The 19,446-nt window shown below is 40.6% G+C and overlaps 1 protein-coding gene across 1 annotated transcript in view; it reads left to right on the top strand.

The window, feature by feature from the left end:
* The window catches only part of LOC100771037 (ATP-binding cassette sub-family A member 17-like), a 75,237-nt gene that overhangs the window by 29,843 nt on the left and 25,948 nt on the right, over nucleotides 1–19,446 (top strand). The window contains exons 12-17 of the mRNA XM_035447884.1: nucleotides 2,506–2,660; nucleotides 8,440–8,595; nucleotides 8,781–8,991; nucleotides 9,801–9,951; nucleotides 11,390–11,488; nucleotides 16,536–16,698. Of these exons, the coding sequence (XP_035303775.1) occupies nucleotides 2,506–2,660; nucleotides 8,440–8,595; nucleotides 8,781–8,991; nucleotides 9,801–9,951; nucleotides 11,390–11,488; nucleotides 16,536–16,698 (935 nt within the window). The remainder of the gene's footprint in view (nucleotides 1–2,505; nucleotides 2,661–8,439; nucleotides 8,596–8,780; nucleotides 8,992–9,800; nucleotides 9,952–11,389; nucleotides 11,489–16,535; nucleotides 16,699–19,446) is intronic.

Raw genomic sequence — 19,446 nt, 5'->3', positions numbered from 1 at the left:
CAAAAAAAACATTAAAAAAAATAAGAGCAAGGCGTTGGTGGCACACCCCTTTAATCTCAGAACTCAGGAGAAGGAAGCAGGTCAATCTCTGTAAGTTTGAGGCCAGCCTGGTTTACAGAGCTAGTTCCAGGACAGCTAGGGCTATTATACAGAGAAACTCTGTCTCAAAGACCCAAGACAAACAAACAAATAAATAAAATCTTGCCTCTCTTATATGACTTAACCAAATCTAGCTATATTGTCTTAGAATAAAAAATATATGTCACAAGTTTAAATTTTTGCTAAATTTTATGTTTATACTTATAGAAAATCACAAATACTTTGTGACAATGAAATATTTTTAGCTTTTTTTTTGTTTTTTGTTTTTGTTTTGTTTTTTGTTTTTTCGAGACAGGGTTTCTCTGTGTAGCTTTGGAGTCTATCCTGGCACTCACTTTGGAGACCAGGCTGGCCTCGAAACTCATAGAGATCAGCCTGCCTCTGCCTCCCGAGTGCTGGGATTAAAGGCATGTGCCATCACTGCCTGGCCTTGTGCCACCACCGCCCGGCCTAAGCAGAGCTTCTTAATGCATGCCTTGAGGGCCAGCCTGATCTGTAAGAGATAGTTTACAGTCTGTAAGTGTTGTACAGCAAAGCAAAGGTCAACCTAGTGTGCATAGAGACTTTGTCTCAAACAACTAGAAACCCACAAAACAGAAAAGGAAAAGCTTAAAACAAACAAACAAACAAACAAAAAAACAGAATAGGTCCGGAGAGATGGCTCAGAGGTTAAGAGCACTGGCCATTCTTCCAGAGATCCTGAGTTCAGTTACCAGCAACCATGTGATGGTTCATAACCATCTGTAATGAGATCTGGTGCCCTCTTCTGGCCTGCAGGCATACATGCAGGTAGAACACTATACATAATAAATAAATCTTAAAAAAAATTAAAATTAAAATTAAAAAAATGGAATAGGATAGCCAGTGGTGGCACTTGCCTTTAATCCCAGCACTCAGGAAGCAGAAGGCAGGCAGATCCCTGTGAGTTCGATGCCAGACTGGTCTACAGATTGAGTGCCAGGACAGCCAGAGCTATACAAAGAAGTTCTGTCTTGAGAAATCCAAAAACCAAAACCAAATCTCAAAAAACCCCATAATTTATATTTTCCTATTTTAGTATAAAAATAATGCATGTGGTTGGGAGTCTAGCTCGTTGGTAAAACTCTTGCCTAGTACCACAACAAATATAAATAAACAAAATGTGTATAAAAATTATGTAAGGCAATATATCAAAATGGTAACTATAGTTATCGTTTCTTGGTGGGACTTATTGAACATTTATTTCTTTTATTTTCTTCTTCTCTCTCTCTTTCTTTCTTTTTTTTTCAAGACAGGGTTTCTCTGTGTAACAGCGTTAACTGTAGTGGAACTAGCTCTGTAGACCAGGTTGGCCTTGAACTCAGAGATCTGCTGCCTCTGTGTCCTGAGTGCTGGGATTAAAGGTGTGTGCCACCTCTGCCCAGCTTCTTTCTTTCTTTCTTTCTTTCTTTCTTTCTTTCTTTCTTTCTTTTAAGTACATTTTGGTTTTTTGTAGTTTTGTTTGTTTGTTTGACATAGGTTTTCTCTGTGTAGACTTGGCTGTCTGTAGACCAGACTGGCCTACAGCTCACAGAGATCTGCCTGCTTCTGCCTCCCCGGTGCTGGGATTAAAGGTGTGCACCACCACCACCACCACCACCACCACCACCGACAGCGCCACTACTTAGTTTAAGATTTTTTTTTTTCTATGCATGTGAGTGTTTTGCTGCATGGGAGTATGTATATGTGTGCCTGGTACCTGCAGAGGCCAGAAGAGGGTGCTAGATCTCCTGGAACTGGAGTTACTGACACCATGTGAGTTCTGGGGACAAGCGATCTTAACCACTGAACCATCCCTCCAGCCTGTTACTTTGGTGATAATTTTTCCTTCTTCTTCTGAAACTTTTGTGATGAGAATGTATCATTCTGTCCAAGAGTAAAGATAAAGATAGTATGTAGGAAGTCAGGCTGCCAAGTTGCATACTGGCATACATTTGTCAGTAACTTCACTCATTCATTTATTCATTCAGGGAACAAATATTTATTAGTAATAAGAATGAAGTCTACCTTGCCTTTGAGGATCATATTTCAAAATTATTATACTCCCAAAGTGCTTTTTTCTTCACAATATTTACTAAGCATACAAATTTACTATGATCCCTGCAGTAATGTGATTTACTTTACAAATGCCTATATTATTAAATTCATTGAACCAGATTGGAATTGCTCAAAAGCAGGAAGGGTTTTTCCTGTCTGTGATCTTTCTTGCATGTCCCCAAACACTGTCACACATAGAATGTACATTCTTGGGATGCTGCTGATTGACTGATGGTTGCAAAAGAGAATAAGGACAGTCTATGGGAGAACAAACAGAGCAAGGGTGATTGTTTGGCCTTCTTGCAGCCTCTGCCTGAAAATGACCTTAGTGTGTCTTTTCTGTGGTTCTAGGTCTTATTTCTCCTTCAAAGGGACAGGCATATGTCAATGGGTATGAAGTTTCAAAAGACATGATTCAAATTAGGAAGAGCCTGGGCTGGTGCCCACAACATGACATTTTATTTGATAACTTTACAGTGACCGACCATCTTTTTTTCTATGGGCAGGTGAGTTGGTGGATAATGAGTGTGTGTCCATTCATAGGAATGTTGAAAGAGACTACAGCTCTCCGATTCATTTTGGGGGAGTCCTTTTAAGAGAACTCGCATATGTTTCTCAATTCTGACACCAAATGTGGGAAGGCAGTTTCCCATCCAGTCCAATTTTCTACACACTGACTGGGTGTCCTGTTATTCAGTTCTAATGCTACCTGGAGTTAGAATAACTCTCCCTTCCAGCTCAAGCACCCACAAATACTTCATCCCACTCCAGATGTCACTGTAAACCCCGAGTTGTTTCTATAGCCCACTTCTCAGGTTCAATGTTTTCTGTGACTGCTCACAAAACTCAAGGAAATATTTACTTATAGTGACCATTTCATTGCACAAAAATATGGACACAATGAAGCCAACAGAGCAAGGTCTTTGGGAAGTAGTGCCTCCATGCTCCTTAGGAGCATAAAACCTTCCAGCTCTTCAGTGACTTTATTCCCCCATCCCCAAGCTTAGCAGCTTAGGAATTTTTATCCAAGATTCATTATGTAGGCATGATGGGTTATTTATCCAGTTTCTCTGGGAAGGAGAGCTTCAGACCATGGCTTAGTCTTTCTGATAGTGGCATGCTGAGAATCACCTCATTAGAACAAGAGACCAGCCTTTCATTCAGATAATTCTAGGGAACTAAGGTTCTATCTGTAGCAAGGGAACTCAAGTATAAAATTAAAAATCAGATATTAGTACAAAAGAGAATTCTAGAATCCTTATCAATTTTTTTGTATTTAAGGTTTTAGTTTTATCAAGATAAAATGCACATCACATAAAATTTGTTATTTCATTATTTCTTGTTTGTTTTGAGACAGAGTCTCACTATGTAGAATTTGGCTGGCCTGGAACTTGCTGGTAGACCAGGCTGGACTCAAACTCACAGAGATCCACCTACTTATGCCTCATTAGTGCTAAAATTAATGATGTTCTCTACAATATCCAGAAATAATTCTATTCTTTGAGAATTTCATGCAATATATTTGGTTATATTCACAAGAGTTGCAAATATAAACCCATAGCAATTATGTCAGCATGTAAAAGATGGGTGAAGCTCAAGTCAGACAAAATCCTGGCACAGAGGCGGGGAGGTAGGCACGAAATCCACTACTTGTTCTTTTTGACATCCTGACTATGATGCATCATGGTGACATTCTTCTCAGGTTATGTCTATTTGAAGTTCTATGTACCCCTTGTGGTTGGATGTCTACTTCTGTTTGGAATTTTTTTCTGCTATAATTTCATTAAATAGCCCGTTTATTACACTTGATTTATCCATGTCCCTTCTTCTATACCATGAATTATTATGGTTGACTTTTTTTAATGTACCCCAGATTGCTTGGAAATTTTATTCATGCTCCTTAGTTCCCACCTCCTTACCTGTCTATAGTATTTTTGTCTCTACTTGGTCCTCCATCTCTGAAATTTATCCTTATATGTGGTCTTATATGTTAATGATGGTATCTGTTGTGATTTTTATTTGATTATCTCCTTCATTTCAAGTGTCTCTATTTGGTTCTTTTTAAATGCTTTGATCTCTTTACTGAGTTTTTCTTCTATTTTGGACCTTTCCTCCAGTTTACTATCTCATTCACTTTGAAGACTGTATTGTTAAGATCTTGGATAGATTTTCTTAGTTCATGCATCTGTTTGAGTCTTTTGTATTGTCATTAATCTTTTTAAAAAGTAAGGCTCTGAATTCTTTCTCAGACATTTCAGCTATGTCTGTAGTTTGGGGTTCCCTTTTTAGGGGAGCTGGCTGATTGGGAATGGGTTATACTGGTGGTTGGATTATATTCTTTGTTCTTTTTTATGCATCTATTAGAGTGGGATTGTCTCTAAGTTTTGACTTCCTCTTCTTCCAAGTTTATCTGGATGTTTTATCTTCTGTGACTCTTTCTAGAGGGATATCTATATGGGACTTGCTGTTGACTGTTGGATGGAGTTGCTGAGGCAATTTCATCTTGGCTGTCTGCCAACAGGACCAAGGGTATGGCTGTATCACTAAGCCACAAAACAACCAGATGGAGTCAAACCTTGGCCATCCCTTGAATTCTGTGAACCCACTAGATATCAAACATCAAACTCACTGAAACCTATGTACTCTCTGGAGGCTGACGTTAGAGCCCCAGGACTGAAGTAACTTCTAAAACCATAGCAATAAGATTACCCCAGTCCCACAATGAGCATTGGAGCCTCAGAAGTCAAAACCACACACTCAAACTGATGATAGAGATCATTGGAACCAAAGCCCCAGTATATCAGAAACCCTGAGCATCCTGGAGCTGAAGCTCATACACTGCACTAGCCTATGAGGCCACTGGGACTGGAGGCCTGTCCCTGTATTCCTTCCAGGTCCCCCTGATAGAGCTGGGGCATCTAGCCTCTAGGTGCTCTCAGGGCCCTCTGGAGAAGAAGGACTGTTCCTTCAATGCCCTTGGATCCCACAGAAACCAGAGGCCTGATCCTTTAGAATGTAGAGGCTATTTGTATACTTCTTTGAAGAAATCTTTCTCCATACCCTTTTTCATTTTTCAGTTGAGCTGTTTATCCTTTAGTAATTTAGTTGTAAGGCATTTTTATTAGATGCCGGATACTAGACCTCTACCAAATAGAGATGGTCTGCAGAAACTTGCTCCATACATGCACACATAAAATGTGTAAATCTCATTTTTCAAAAACAAATGAAAGACTCTTTTCTTAGCTGATCATGATGACACATTCTTGTAATCCCAGCACCAAAGAGGTAGAAGGACCACTGCAAGCTTGAGACCTACCTAGTTAGTCTGCATAGCAAATACCGGGCTATCAGAGATATAGGAAGAGTTTATCTTTTAAAAAAGTTTCATCTCCTTTTGTCCTTGAATGGGCAGCACCATCCTCAGAATCTCCGTTCTACTCCATTTTTCTGTATGTCTTTGTGAAACTACCTTATTGTATTACTGTAACTTTACAGTAAGTGCTGAAATCTGAAACTGAGGTTTCAGAAAGTCTTTCAACTTCATTCTTGTCTTCAAGACTGTTTTGATTACTTTGGCTTCATTGAATTTCCATATGTGTTTAGGAACATGAGTTTTGCCAATTTCTACAAAAAAATTAAGATTTTAAGGACTATCAGAATTTTGATAAGAATTGAATTTGTACTGTTCTTGGAATAGTAACAACATATTTACCTGACTAATAGTATTAAAGTTTCCAATCCTTGAATGTGAATGTTTCTATAGATTTGGTCTTCTTAAACTTTTCAATAATGTTTTATAGTTTTTCACATACAATTTTGCTTTCGCATGGTTAAATTTATTCCTAAATATTTTTGTGATGTTAATGTAAACAGAATGTTTTTATATTGTTTATTGCTAGTATAAAAAGACACAAACTGTGGGTAAGGGATGTAGCTTAGTTGATAGAGTGCTTGCCTAGCATTCGTGAGGCCAGGGGTTCAATCCCCAGCACCATGGAAAATCAAGGGTAGTGGTACAAACCTGTAATCTCAGTGCTCCAAGAGGTAGAGACAAGAAGATCAGTAATTCAAGGTCATTCATAACACAGTGTACTCAAGATCAGCCTGAGCTACATGCTTCAGAAAACCAAACCGTGGGCTGGGAGATAGCTCAGTCGGTAAAGTATTGGAAAAGCCACCCATAAAAGTTGAGTATAATCTATTACCCAGGCCTGGGGTGAGGTGGGGAAGGCTGGGGGCTTTGTAAGTGAAATGGGGTAGGTGTATCCCTGGTGCTCACTGATTTACCAATCTAGCCAATGGGTGAGCTCTAGATTTAGTGAGAGACCCTATTTCAAAAGATAAGATGGAAAAGCAAAGCAGAAAGAGAATAAAATGTACAAAAAGATAAAGTGGAAGGCAATAGTGGAAGACACCAGCATCAACCTCTAGCCTACATAAGTGCATGCAAACGTGTACATGAATACATCCACATACATGCACACATGAGCATGTACATGTACACAGACTGACCTCTAGCCTACATATGTGCATGCACATGTGTACATGAATACATCCACATACATGCACACATGAGCCTATACGAGCACACGTACAAGCATGCATTCACATATATGCACATATGTTAAACACATGTGCAAGTACATGTGCTTGCACACATATGAACAGGCACACAGATACACAGATATACACACAGATGGATAGACAAACAGGCAGACACAAACACACGACAGAAATACAAACTTGTACAAAGCTGGATTTTCAGAGCTGATCATCTCCCTTGTGTGACCTCTAATATGACCTGAGGACCTAGTGATAACAAAGATGCTCCTGTCACTTGGGAAGTTCCAAGACTCAGACAGGGACAAAGGCTGTATAAATTAATTACTATACAACAGTGATTTTAAAGCTATGTGGAGATTGCACATGCCTTTAATCCCAGCACTCAGGAGGTACAGGCAGGCAGATCTCTGAGTTCAAGGCCAGCTTGGTCTACAAAGTGAGTTCCAAGACAGCCAGACCTGTTACACGGGTAAACCCTGTCTCAAAAAAACAAAACAAAACAAAAAACAGTGATTTTTTAAAAAACATGTGTTGAAAAATCCCACTTAGTCATAATGTGGGTTTTTTGTTTGTTTTTAGAGTTTTGTTTGTTTGTTTAAGATAGAGTTTCTCTGTGTAGCCCTGGCTGTCCTAGAACTCAGAACGCCTGCCTGTGCCTTCCAAGTGCTGGAGTTAAAGGTGTGCACCTCTACTGACGGGTTCATGTGTTATTTTTTAACATGCTAATGTATTTATTTTTAAGTCATTTACTGTTAGAAATGGATCTGAGGGCTGGGCAGTGGTAGTGGACCCCTCTAATCCCAGCACTTGGGAGGCAGAGGCAGGCGGATCTCTGTGAGTTCGAGACCAGCTTGGTCTACAGAGTGAGTTCCAGGACAGCTAAGGCAACACAGAGAAACCCTGTCTTGAAAAAGAAGAAGAGAAGAGGGAGGAGAGAGAGAAGAAGAGAAGAAGAAGAAGAAGAAGAAGAAGAAGAAGAAGAAGAAGAAGAAGAAGAAGAAGAAGAAGAAGAAGAAGAAGAAGAAGAAGAAATGGATCTGAGTGCCCAAGGCTCCCAAGGCCATGACCAAACAACCCAAAGTATTTCCACAGAATGGTGGGTAGCCATATCAAATTAAGCAATTAAACATACACACATGGAGGTCCTCTGACTCAGCCTGAGTGGTCAGAAGCTGACCTCACATTCTTACATAGTTGGCAAATTCAGAATGACACCTCTGATAAGCAAGGTGCAACTTTTGAGAGAAGGAAACAGTTTTGATCCTAGAAAAGTGTTGATTTGCTGGGCATGGTGGCACAGGCCTTTCATTTCAGCTTTCGGGAGGCAGAGGCAGGCAGAAATCTGTGAGGTTGAGGCCAGCCTGGTCTACAGAGTGAGTTCCTGGACAACCAGAGCTACATAGTGAGACCCTGTCTTAAAATATGGGGGGTGGAGGGGAAGTGAGGTGATTCTGCAGAGGAATTTTTACAAGATGGTATCTTTATAGATTTCTTTAAAGATGGGATTTCCTTTGTCTCATTTAGCCCTTCGATAGAAAAGAGTGCCTTTCCCTCATCTATTGATTCACTTACATAGTTTGAATCATCCTTTGTCCCTTTCCCTGAACATAAAGTTTATTTTTCTTGTCCATATTTCTTGTATATACAAGCAAAATGTTGATTAGATATCTCAGCTCCCATCAGTATCACTTGCTTCATAGCCCCTCGTTTCCTGCCTTTCAGTTGAAAGGGCTATCTCACCAGAACTGTCGTGAAGAAATAGAGGAGATGCTGCGCCTCCTCAGTCTGAAGCACAAATGGAACTCGAGATCCAAGTTCCTGAGTTGCGGGATGAAACGCAAGCTCTCACTTGGCATCGCCCTCATAGCTGGTTCTAAGGTAGAGAGCAGGGGTCTGGCTTCTTGATGCAGCTAAGTCAGGCTCCCACACAAGGACAAAGACAAGGTTGTGAGGACATCTTGTCAAACCCCCAGCTGCAGCTGCACAGGGTCCCACAGCATGGCCAGCCTGGGCCTGGGATGTGGCTTCATCCATGTTAAAAGGCTTCACCTCTGCCCTTGTAGGTACTGATTCTGGATGAGCCTACCTCAGGCATGGACTCCACCTCCAGGAGGGCCATTTGGGACATTCTTCAGCAGCAGAAGAGTGGTCACACTATCCTACTGACCACCCATTTCATGGACGAAGCTGACCTGCTGGGGGACCGCATTGCCATCTTGGCCAAGGGGGAGCTACAGTGTTGTGGGTCACCACCATTCCTCAAGGAAAAGTATGGTGAGTAGTGGGCAGCAGGAGTCTTCTATCCTGTGATGGGGTCAGTGCCACTCTCCACTGCCCTTGTGAAGGGCCTTGACCCTTGCTGGGCACAGCCTTCCCTAGACTTCCTGTTCTGTCAGTCCAGTGGAAGATCTGTCTCTCTGTCTGTCTGTCTCTCTCTCTCTCTGTGTGTGTGTCTATAGGTTCTATCTATTTTTTGTTTGTTTGTTTTTCGAGACAGGGTTTCTCTGTGTAGCTTTGGAACCTATCCTGGCACTCGCTCTGGAGACCAGGCTGGTCTCAAACTCACAGAGATACGCCTGCCTCTGCCTCCCAAGTGCTGGGATTAAAGGCGTGTGCCACCAACGCCCGGCTAGGTTCTATCTATCACATTTCTGGCTACATTCTATCACTCTGGGTCCCCCTTTCCTCCCACCTGGATTATTACAGATGCCTCCTAGCCTATCTCTCTGTCTCTAATCTTACATCTTCTCACTCTGTTGGCTGTCCAAGTGAGCACCTGACAATGTGTAGCATTCTGATGTTCAGAATTCCATGGGTCACCTTGCTACCACCCTTATTGTAGTCCTTTATCACTGCTGAGCCCTTAGATTTGCCACCATTCCATTTCCAAATTATGAAACAGAAGGGAAGACTTTAGAAAATCATTAAAGAGCTTCTGAAGCCAAGTTATTATGGTTTAAATGGACCTTTCAAGATTTCTTTCTCTTTGCCCTAAATCTGCCATTCTGAGATACAGAAAACTAAATATCCAAGAATAGTATAAAGAATAAGATGATTTTATAGTCTTTTACATGGTATTTCAGGTGCAGGGTATTATATGACTTTGATAAAAACACCTCTCTGTGACACAATGAAGCTTTCTAGCGTGGTTTATCATCACATACCAAATGCAGTTTTGGAGTCCAGCAATGGAGAAGAAATGATATTCATACTTCCTAAGAAGAATGTGCCCAGGTATGGAGCGAGGTGCTAACACAGTCCACCATGGCCACAAAAATCCACATCCTTCACACATGCCCACATACAAAATATAGTCCCTCCTGTCTGCAGGCTCAGCATAGAATCCAGGACCCCATTATCTGAAGTACGTCTAGCATAGAACTTGGGTTCAACTCATTGGGGATGGCTCTTCTTGAAGACCTGCGAAATAGAGAGAGATGTTATCTAACCCACATACACTCAAGTGAGCTGAGATTGTAATGGAATCACAAGAGACGTCATTCAGAAACAAAAATAAAGGCAAATGACACATATTTTTCTTCAGCAATTCTAAATTCTGGGTGGACATGAGTCTCTAATCTCTGCTTTTTCTGGAACAGGGAATGCACATTGATGGTTTTGCTTCACAAGAGTAGGGTTTTGTTTTGTTTTGTTTTTGTTTTTTGAGACAGGGTTTCTCTGTGTAGCATTGGAGCCTGTCCTGGAACTCTCAGAGATCCGCCTGCCTCTGCCTCCCGAGTGCTGGGATTAAAGGCGTGCGCCACCACCACCTGGCTTCATAAGAGTAGTTTTTTTTTTTAAAGATTTTATTTATTTATTATGTATACAACATTCTGCTTCCATGAGTATCTGCACACCAGAAGAGGGCACCAGATCTCATAACAGATGGTTGTGAGCCACCATGTGGTTGCTGGGAATTGAACTCAGGACCTCTGGAAGAGCAGCCAGTGCTCTTAACCTCTGAGCCATCTCTCCAGCCCTTCTAGTTTCAGATTCTGGATCAGTTGTATATTATTGAATAACAACTTTACTCAAAAAATTCTGGCTTAAAATGGCAACTATTTTCGTGGGTTTTTTTCCCCCTTAGTACTGGTGATTCGGTCCAGGGCCTTGCACATAAAAAGCAGGGGCTATAGCTCTTGCCTACCTCTGCCCCGGCAGAAGTCTGTTGGATATGCTGCACTGAGCTGGAGATTTTTTATGCTCCACATTAATTTTTTCTGGGCCTAGAATGATCAGGAATATCCAGCATGGCTTATTCTCACATCTGGGAAAACAGAGCTGGGAGCTTCCTGGAGCTGCTAAATGTAGCTCTCAGTGCTCCTCTAGGTGACTCTCAAATGACTTGGGCTTCTCATCACATGGCAGGTAGAACCCAAGAAAAGGCATCCCAAGAGAGACTGAAAAGGGGGACAGTCACTCATCGTTAGGCCTGGGCTCAGAAATACCAAAACTTCACTTTTGTATTATATATATTTTAGATTTAGCCCCATAGGAACCTTCCAAAGTAAATAATATTACACGTTTACAAGCTATAGTTATGAAACTAAGTGAGTTGAGATTTGAACACATATCTGGACAGCAAACCCCATGTCTTCTCCGCTACAGAGGGCTCAGGATGGTAAAGGAGTCCTCTTCCCTCTTTCAGGAGTAATACTTTTTTCTCTTTTAGCTTTGAAGCTCTATTTACTGACTTGGAACAGAGACAGACAGAGCTGGGAATCTCCACTTTGGGAGTCTCTGTCACTACATTGGAGGAAGTGTTCATACGGTAAGCAAAAGTAAAATAACCAGGAGGCTGGGGAGGTGGCTCAGGTGGGTAAGAAGAACACTTTCTGTGCAGGCATGAGATAGGCTTGCTGGCTGACCAGCCTCGCAAAAACCCAGTGATCATCAGGTTCAGTGAGAGACCTGTCTCACAGGGCAAGATGGAAAGCAATAGAGGAAGGCACTAGACATGTTTCTCTGTTATCAAAAAAAAGTATCTGTATGGGCTGGAGAGATGGCTCAGAGGCTAAGAGCACTGACTGCCCTTCCAGGGGTCCTGAGTTAAATTCCCGGCAACCACATGGTGGCTCACAACCATCTACAATTCAATCTGGTGCCCTCTTCAGGCACGTAGGCAGAACACTGTATATGTAATAAATAAATCTTTTTTAAAAAGATGTATTTCTAAAAATAAGTATCTGTACATAGACACAGACACAGACACAGACACAGACACAGACACACACACACACACACACACACACACACACACACACACACACACACACACACACGAAAAAAAAAAAAAAAAAAAAAAAAAACCCTGACAGCTCCAAAGACCTTAGGATTGGAAGGTATCTTACATATCATTCATCTCAACATTACCCAATGCTTGACTTTTTTCCTAATTGTCTTAATGAAAGGCCATCTAGCCTCTGAAAGTACTTTTGATCTAATAGGATATTAGATAATGAGGGATTGTGTTAAATGTGCTATCATCCAACAGAGATATTTTGGGGGAGGTTGAGACAGGGTCTCTCTATGTAAGACTGTCTGAGACCTCACTATTTAGGCCAGGCTGGCCTAGAGCTTACAGAGATCCTCCTGTCTCTGCCTCCTGAGTGCTGGGATTAAAATTGTGTGCCACCACACTTATCCAAACAAGTTTTTTTTTTTTTTTACTTTTTTGTATTCTACTTTTGACAAGTATATATTGTGATTTTTTTTCTCTTCCATTTTTTTTTGTGGGACACATGTGAATTAATGGTCTGGTATTTTCCAAGAGCAGACAAATTTCTTTGAGCCTTTGGCAAAGATATTGTATCTCAATATCTAGACTGATCATTAAAATAACACAATTGTAGTACATAATTTCCAACAAGTATGTATGTACCAGGCTAGAACTTGGTAAGGAGTGTACTGGTGATTTTATCCAGTCTGACAATGTTTGTCTTTTGATGTGAATGTGTAGCTGTTTATGATTATGCATAAAATATTCAAATTTATAACTATTATTTTACTTGATATGTTCCACTATTGACAAGTATATATTGTATATGATTTTTTTCTTTCCCATTCTTTCCCTATTCTGTTTTCAACCATCCATACATACGTGTTGGAAATTATGTACTACAATTGTGTCATTTTAATGATCAGCCTAGAAGTGGAGATACATACACTGTCATTGTCAAAGGCTCAAAGAAATTGGAATCTTTAGCCTGCTCTTGGAAAATACCAGAACCTTTAATTCACATGTGTCCCACCATTGTCAACTCACATATTATTGTGCATTTTTAATTCTGTATCTCTTTAGCCTTAACAAAGCATTGTTATTGCTGTCTGAGATTTAAAGATTTATTTATTTATCACATATACAGCGTTCTGCCTACTTGCCAGAAGAGGGCTCCAGGTTGAATTGCAGATGGTTGTGAGCCACCTTGCGGTTGCGGGCAATTGAACTCAGGACCCCTGGCAAAGCGGTCAGAACTCTTAACCTCTGAGCCATCTCTCCAGCCCACAAAATGATTTAGATTCTCAGACATTTAACAGTGTTGTTCCTCTGTCTTGTGTAAGCTCCACCACTAATCTACATCCCCAGCTTTCCTGTAGTAGTTTTATTCTACTAGTGCCAAGCACTAGGTGTTTTCTTATAGGGAAAGTTCTTATAGGGAACTTTTTTTGAGGCAGGGCCTCACTATGCTCTCCTGGCTGTCCTGGGGTTCATTAATGTAGACCAGAATGACTTTAAATTCACAGAGATCACCTGCCTCTACGGAGTGCTGGGATGAAAGGCATGGCTATCATGTATAGCAGAAAAATCCTTTTGAAATAAACAATTTCATCTCTTTCCCCTTTCTGTGGTATTGGGGATTGTGTAGGATCTCTCATATGTTAGGTGAATGCACTATCACTGAGCTACATCTTTAGCCATTCCTTCATATATTTACGATCAGGTGTGTGTGTGTGTGTGTGTGTGTGTGTGTGTGTGTGTGTGTGTGTGTGTTGGGGACTGAACTGAGGGTGTCACTCATACCAGGCAAGCATTATACCACTAAGCTATATTGTCAGCCCTCTCTCTATTTTAGTGTGAAGTAGAGTTTCACTAACTTGAGTAGGCTGACCTTGAATTTATCCCAAGGCCTTTGAATTTATGATCCCCTTCTCCAGATTCCCAAGCAGCTGCGATTACACCCATGCCTGGCTCACTAGCCAGTTTTTGTTTTGTTTTTGTTTGATTTTTAAAAATTATTTTAATAATTTATTTAACATTTATTTTATACGAATTAGGGTGAAGGTATAGATCCCCTGGAACTAGAGTTACAGACAGTTGTGAGCTGCCATGTGGGTGCTGGGGATTGAACCCAGCTCCTTTGGAAGAACAGTCAGTGCTCTTAGCCAGAGCCATCTCTCCAGCCCTTGGTTTTGTTCTTGGTCTTTGGAGACATGGTTTCTCTTTTGTAGCCCTGGCTGTCCTGGAACTCTCTCTGAAGACCAGACTGGTTTTGAACTCAGAGATCCATCTGCCTGTACATCCTGAGTGCTGTGATTAAAGACGTGTACCTACCAACTGGCATCACTACCAGTTTTTTTTTAAGATTTATTTATTATATATACAGTGTTCTGTCTGCATGTATGCCTGCAGGCCAGAAGAAGGCACCAGATCTCATTACAGATGGTTGTGAGCTACCACGTGGTTGCTGGGAATTGAACTCAGGACCTCTGGAAGAGTGGCCAGTGCTCTTAACCTCTGAGCCACCTCTCCAGGCCCACTACCAGTTTTAATGAAAACTTTTTCATTTCTATGGAAGTTAATTTATATATTTCTGTCCTTCATGGATTTTTAAAATGTATTCTATTTTTAAAAATATTTACCTTAGATAATCACAAATATTTCCCCTATATTTTCTTCTGGGAACTTTATTATTTTAATTTTAAATTAAATATATAATTCAACTAATGATTATTTCAGGGTATGACTTGTCAAAGTGTCAGTGTTCATTTTCTTCTACATAGCTATCTAGTTGGGATACAAGTATTTGTTTGAAAAGATTTTTCTTTCCACATCAAATTATTTGATTTGATCACCAAAAGTCAATAGACTTTAATTTTTCTGCATTCCCAGGCCTGTTTCAAGGATCTAGTTTTTCCTAGATGGCAGTACCACATTGTTGGGATTGCTGTAATTTCTGCAGTGTGTCTTGGAAGCAGGTAGCCTATAGCCTCTCCAGCCTTATTCTGTTTTTAAAGATTATTTCAGTTATTATAGGTACTTTGATGTCAACTTGCCAGTTTTTTTTTTAAAAAACCCTGTTGGAATGTTAGTCCATAATTTTAAGCAGTGTAAAACATCAATACAAGATGTTAATCACAGGGGAAAGAGGCAGTGTATGGAAGGCTCTCTGTACTTCCTGCTCTTAGAAGTGGATCCAGCAGTCCCAGTCCAATCTCCAGGTGCCTGCAGCCCTTGCCAACAGCTAGAAAACATACAGCCTATGAAAAGCCATAAGACAAAAATAATACAGTTAATTCACTCTACCTTTCTTCACCCACAGAAACTGTGAGATAACAAATGTTTACAGTGGTTTTAAGTGGCCCCAACTTTGATGATAATCTGTATTGCAGTAATAAATAACTAATGTACCAACTTGTATAAAAATGCTGAAAGAAAAATTAGCCACAACTAATTAGGTCTTTTGTTGGAACAAATTCCCAGGAATAGAAAAGTGACTCAAGGGTTATAAACAGAAATACATTACCTGGAAATGAACACTTTACTGCAAATTGGGCTTATCTTTTTGCTTAGAGCAGGTGTCAGCAAACTATTCTTAAAAAGCCAGATGGTTCATGTGGGAGACAGAGGCAGGTGGGTCTCTGTGAGTTCAAGGCCAGCCTAGTCTACAAAATGAGTTCCAGGACAGCCAGGGTCACACAGAGAAACCCTCTCAAGAAACCAAAGGGGAGAAAAAGATCCCGATAGCATTTTATACTATGTAAACTTAGACAATCAGGATATTATATAGGTACTTATATAAGTACCCAACATGTAACCATTTCAAAAATACAAAACAATTCTAAGTTCAGGACCATGAAAAAAGCCCTGGCTGCTCTGAACCACTACCCAGCACTTTTTGTTTTGTTTTGTTTTTGAGACAGAGTTTCTCTGTGTAGCTTTGGAGCCTATCCTAGAACTAGCTCTTGTATACTAGGCTGGCCTTGAACTCACAGAGATCTGCTTGCCTTGGCTTCCCAAGTGCTGATCAAAGGCTTGCACCACCAATGCCCGGTTAACTAGCAGTTATTAAGCTCCTGTTCTGAAATTTTTTTTAAAAAAAATCTGGTTTGGTTTTTGAAAGCCAGTTTTCTCTGTGTAGCTCTGGCTTTTCTGGAACTTGCTCTGTAGACCAGGCTGGCCTCAAATAGAGATCTGCCTGCCTCTGCCTCCTGAGTGCTGGGATTAAAGGCAAGCACCACCAATGACTGGCCCATGGTCTTAGTGCAATGTTTGTAAATTTTTAGTTTTGCTTATAAGATTAGCTAATATATTATTTGGTTTTAATTTTTATGTAGTACTTTTCAAAACAAAAGATCAAAATCTGATCATGATAGTGTTGCATAGCATTTTTGGAAAAGACAATGGCTAGTTAATGCAATGCTCAGTGCTTATGGAGGACCATGCAACCCTTTTTACAACTTAGACGTAGCTTTTTTTGCCATCATTATTTTTATTCTAGTTTACCACTTTTTCCAAATATTATATGAGTTTCATTGTTTAAACGCAAACAGAATGAAATGTATTGTGAATTTGAGACTTTGTGTTTGCTTTGACTCAGAGTTTATAAGTTGGCTGATACCACCACAAATATCTTATCTGAGAAGCGACCCTCTATTCATCCTCATCCCCGAATTCACAGAGTTCCTGTTGACAGAATTAAATGTCTTCACTCAAGGATCTTCTCAACGCAGACTGACCTGCCAATTATACTAAATACTGGAGTAAGCAGATTTTTCAAATGCTTGCAAAAATGTGATTTAATAAATGGAACCATGCTATCATTCTATCAAGAGCTGGATTTAGGCTGGGTGTGGTGGTGCACACTTTTAATCCCAGCACTCAGGAGACAAAGGCAGACAGATCTCTGTGAATTTGAGGATAACCTGGTCTACAGAGTGACTTCCAGGATAGCCAGGGCTGTGTAGAGAGACTCTGTATCAAAAAATAAAATAAAATAAAAAAATAAGAGCTAGGTTTAGTAACACATACCTGTAATCCTAGTGCTTGAGAAGTTGAAGCAGGAAGATGATGAGTTCATGGCCAGCCTTGGCTACCTGTAGAGATCCTATGCCAATAAAATAAGATAAAGAGTGGGTCTATCAGGCTTCAGCAGTACTACACAGCCTGCTCTAGTTCAAAGGCAGATAGGTCATAGGGTTACTATTGCTGTGATGAAACACCATGACCAAGGCAGCTCATAAAGAAAGCATTTAACTCATAGGAGACCTGCCTTTTCCTGGATAGAGACAGAAGAGGAGGCCTGAGGGTGGAAGGGGGAGTGGGGGAGAGAGACTGGGAGGGGAGGATGAGGCGGGAGGCTGTGGCTGGGATGTAAAATAGAAAAAAAATTAAAAAATATTTAGTTGGGGGTTTGCATACAGTTTCATAGGATTAGTCCATTTCCAACATAGCAGAGAACATGGTAGCAGGCAGGTAGGCATGGCCCTGGAGTAGTCACTGAGAGCTTACATCTCAATCTGTAGGCAGGGGCAGAGAGAGAGAGGCAGAGACAGAGACAGAGACTAGGCTTGGTGTAGGCTCAAAGCCCACCTCAGTGACACACACCCCCTGACAAAGCCACACCTCTTAATCATTCCTAAGCAGTCCACCATCTAGGAACCAAACATTCAAATATATTGAGCCTATGGAAGCCATTTTCACTGAATCCACCACAAGTGGTAATTAACCCAATAAAAGAACAATATCCAAAAACATCCTAGCAGGGGTCTGGCCATTCTTCATCAGGTAAGAGATTGAAAGAACTACTTATACTGGCCAGAATCCATAGCCTTTGCATTGTGCAGTAAATCACGTGTTGTACCATATAGAATTCAAGTTTTAAAAAGTGTATTTATAATCCCAGCTTATGTGAGTATGACAGAGGAGTCTAAGTCTGAGACTAGCTTGAACTTTCTATCTAGAGAGACCTTTTATAAAAAATATGACTTGTATACATACACATATCCTTATGAAAAACATGAGAAATCTATGATGTTTTCTTAATATTGGAAAATAATATTGATATACATTTTGTTAAGTATTTTTCACTTAACTATCAACAGTATTAGTGTAAAATTATTATGGGTTAGAGATTGATCTGCTTGTTTCACAGTCTTGACCACATAGTAATGGGGAAGTCATCATCCATAAAGCCAGTGTTTGGGGTTGGGGGTCAACCATCTGCCTCTTAAAATCCTTAGCAAGGCATTATCTGGTGCCATATGGCCATGGTATGCTTTTGAAGGCGACTCCCTGGAGCTTCTTACAAAGTTCTTCTATGTATGCCCTCAGATTAGTTGTAGCAGACCTTTGGAGAACTTTGAAGGGAGAAAACTCAAATAATGTTTGGTTGACACCTGCAGGGACCTGTTGATATTTTGGGTCAGGAATCTGGAATGCTTGATTTAAACGAGGACTTTCCACAGGGGCTCCTAGGCCAAAACTGTATGAGTAAGTACTGGAACCCGGTTTTGAAGGCCCTTTCACATGTGCTCAGTCATGCTGCTCCCCAGAGAAGCCACGTGAGCACATGCAGCACTAACCCAGGAGGCTTTCCACTCCAGGCTCAGTGTCAGCTCTTTGGACTTCGGGGCATATAACTGTATATTTTGATTTTGACTATCATTGCCACAAGGACATGTGTATAGGTCCGTCCTATTTATACAACTCATCTGACTAGAAGTGGAACATGTAAGTTAGATTACTTCAGAATTAAGTTGTATTCATCTACAGAATTTTTTTTATTTGAGATAAGGTTCCACTGTGTAGCCCTGGCTGGCCTGGAATTCACTGTGCAGAACAGGATGGTCTTGAACTCATAGAGATAACTCCTGCCTTTTCCTCCTAAATGCTGGAATTAAAGGTGTGTCTTACCCTGCAATGATTTTTTTAAAAGAATTATTAATTTCTTTTCATGTGTATGATGTTTTTCTTGCATGTATGTCTGTGCACCACATGTGTGCCTGGTGTCCATGGATCAGAAGAGGGTATTAGATAAGAATTATTAATTTCTTTTCATGTGTATGATGTTTTTCTTGCATGTATGTCTGTGCACCACATGTGTGCCTGGTGTCCATGGATCAGAAGAGGGTATTAGATTCCCTGGAACTGGAGTTACAGCTGGTTGTGAGCCACCATGTGGGCATTGAGAATTGAACTTGGATCCTCTGGAAGAGCTACCAGTGCTCTTAAGCAATGAGCCATCTTTTCAGCCCCCAGTGGTTTTTTTTGTTGTTTTTTTTTTAAGTTGTAACAAATGAAACATCCACCAATCCACCATTTTCTCATAGAATATGAATTTTTACAAGTCAGGGGGAAATGCTACCATTTATATCTGGTATCTGAAGTACCTTACGTCCTACCTCTAGAAGTGTTCCAGTCTGAACTTCCTGCTGGTCAGCGGGATGAAATCATCAAGCATCTTAACCTGAAGCCAATTCTGAACACAACTGAAAAGGGGGGTGGCTGTA

The sequence above is a fragment of the Cricetulus griseus genome, chromosome 7 (assembly GCF_003668045.3).
Source record: "Cricetulus griseus strain 17A/GY chromosome 7, alternate assembly CriGri-PICRH-1.0, whole genome shotgun sequence".
Taxonomy (NCBI): Eukaryota; Metazoa; Chordata; class Mammalia; order Rodentia; family Cricetidae; genus Cricetulus; species Cricetulus griseus.
Note: the sequence above shows the minus strand (reverse complement) of the source record. Positions and strands in the feature narration are given on the sequence as shown.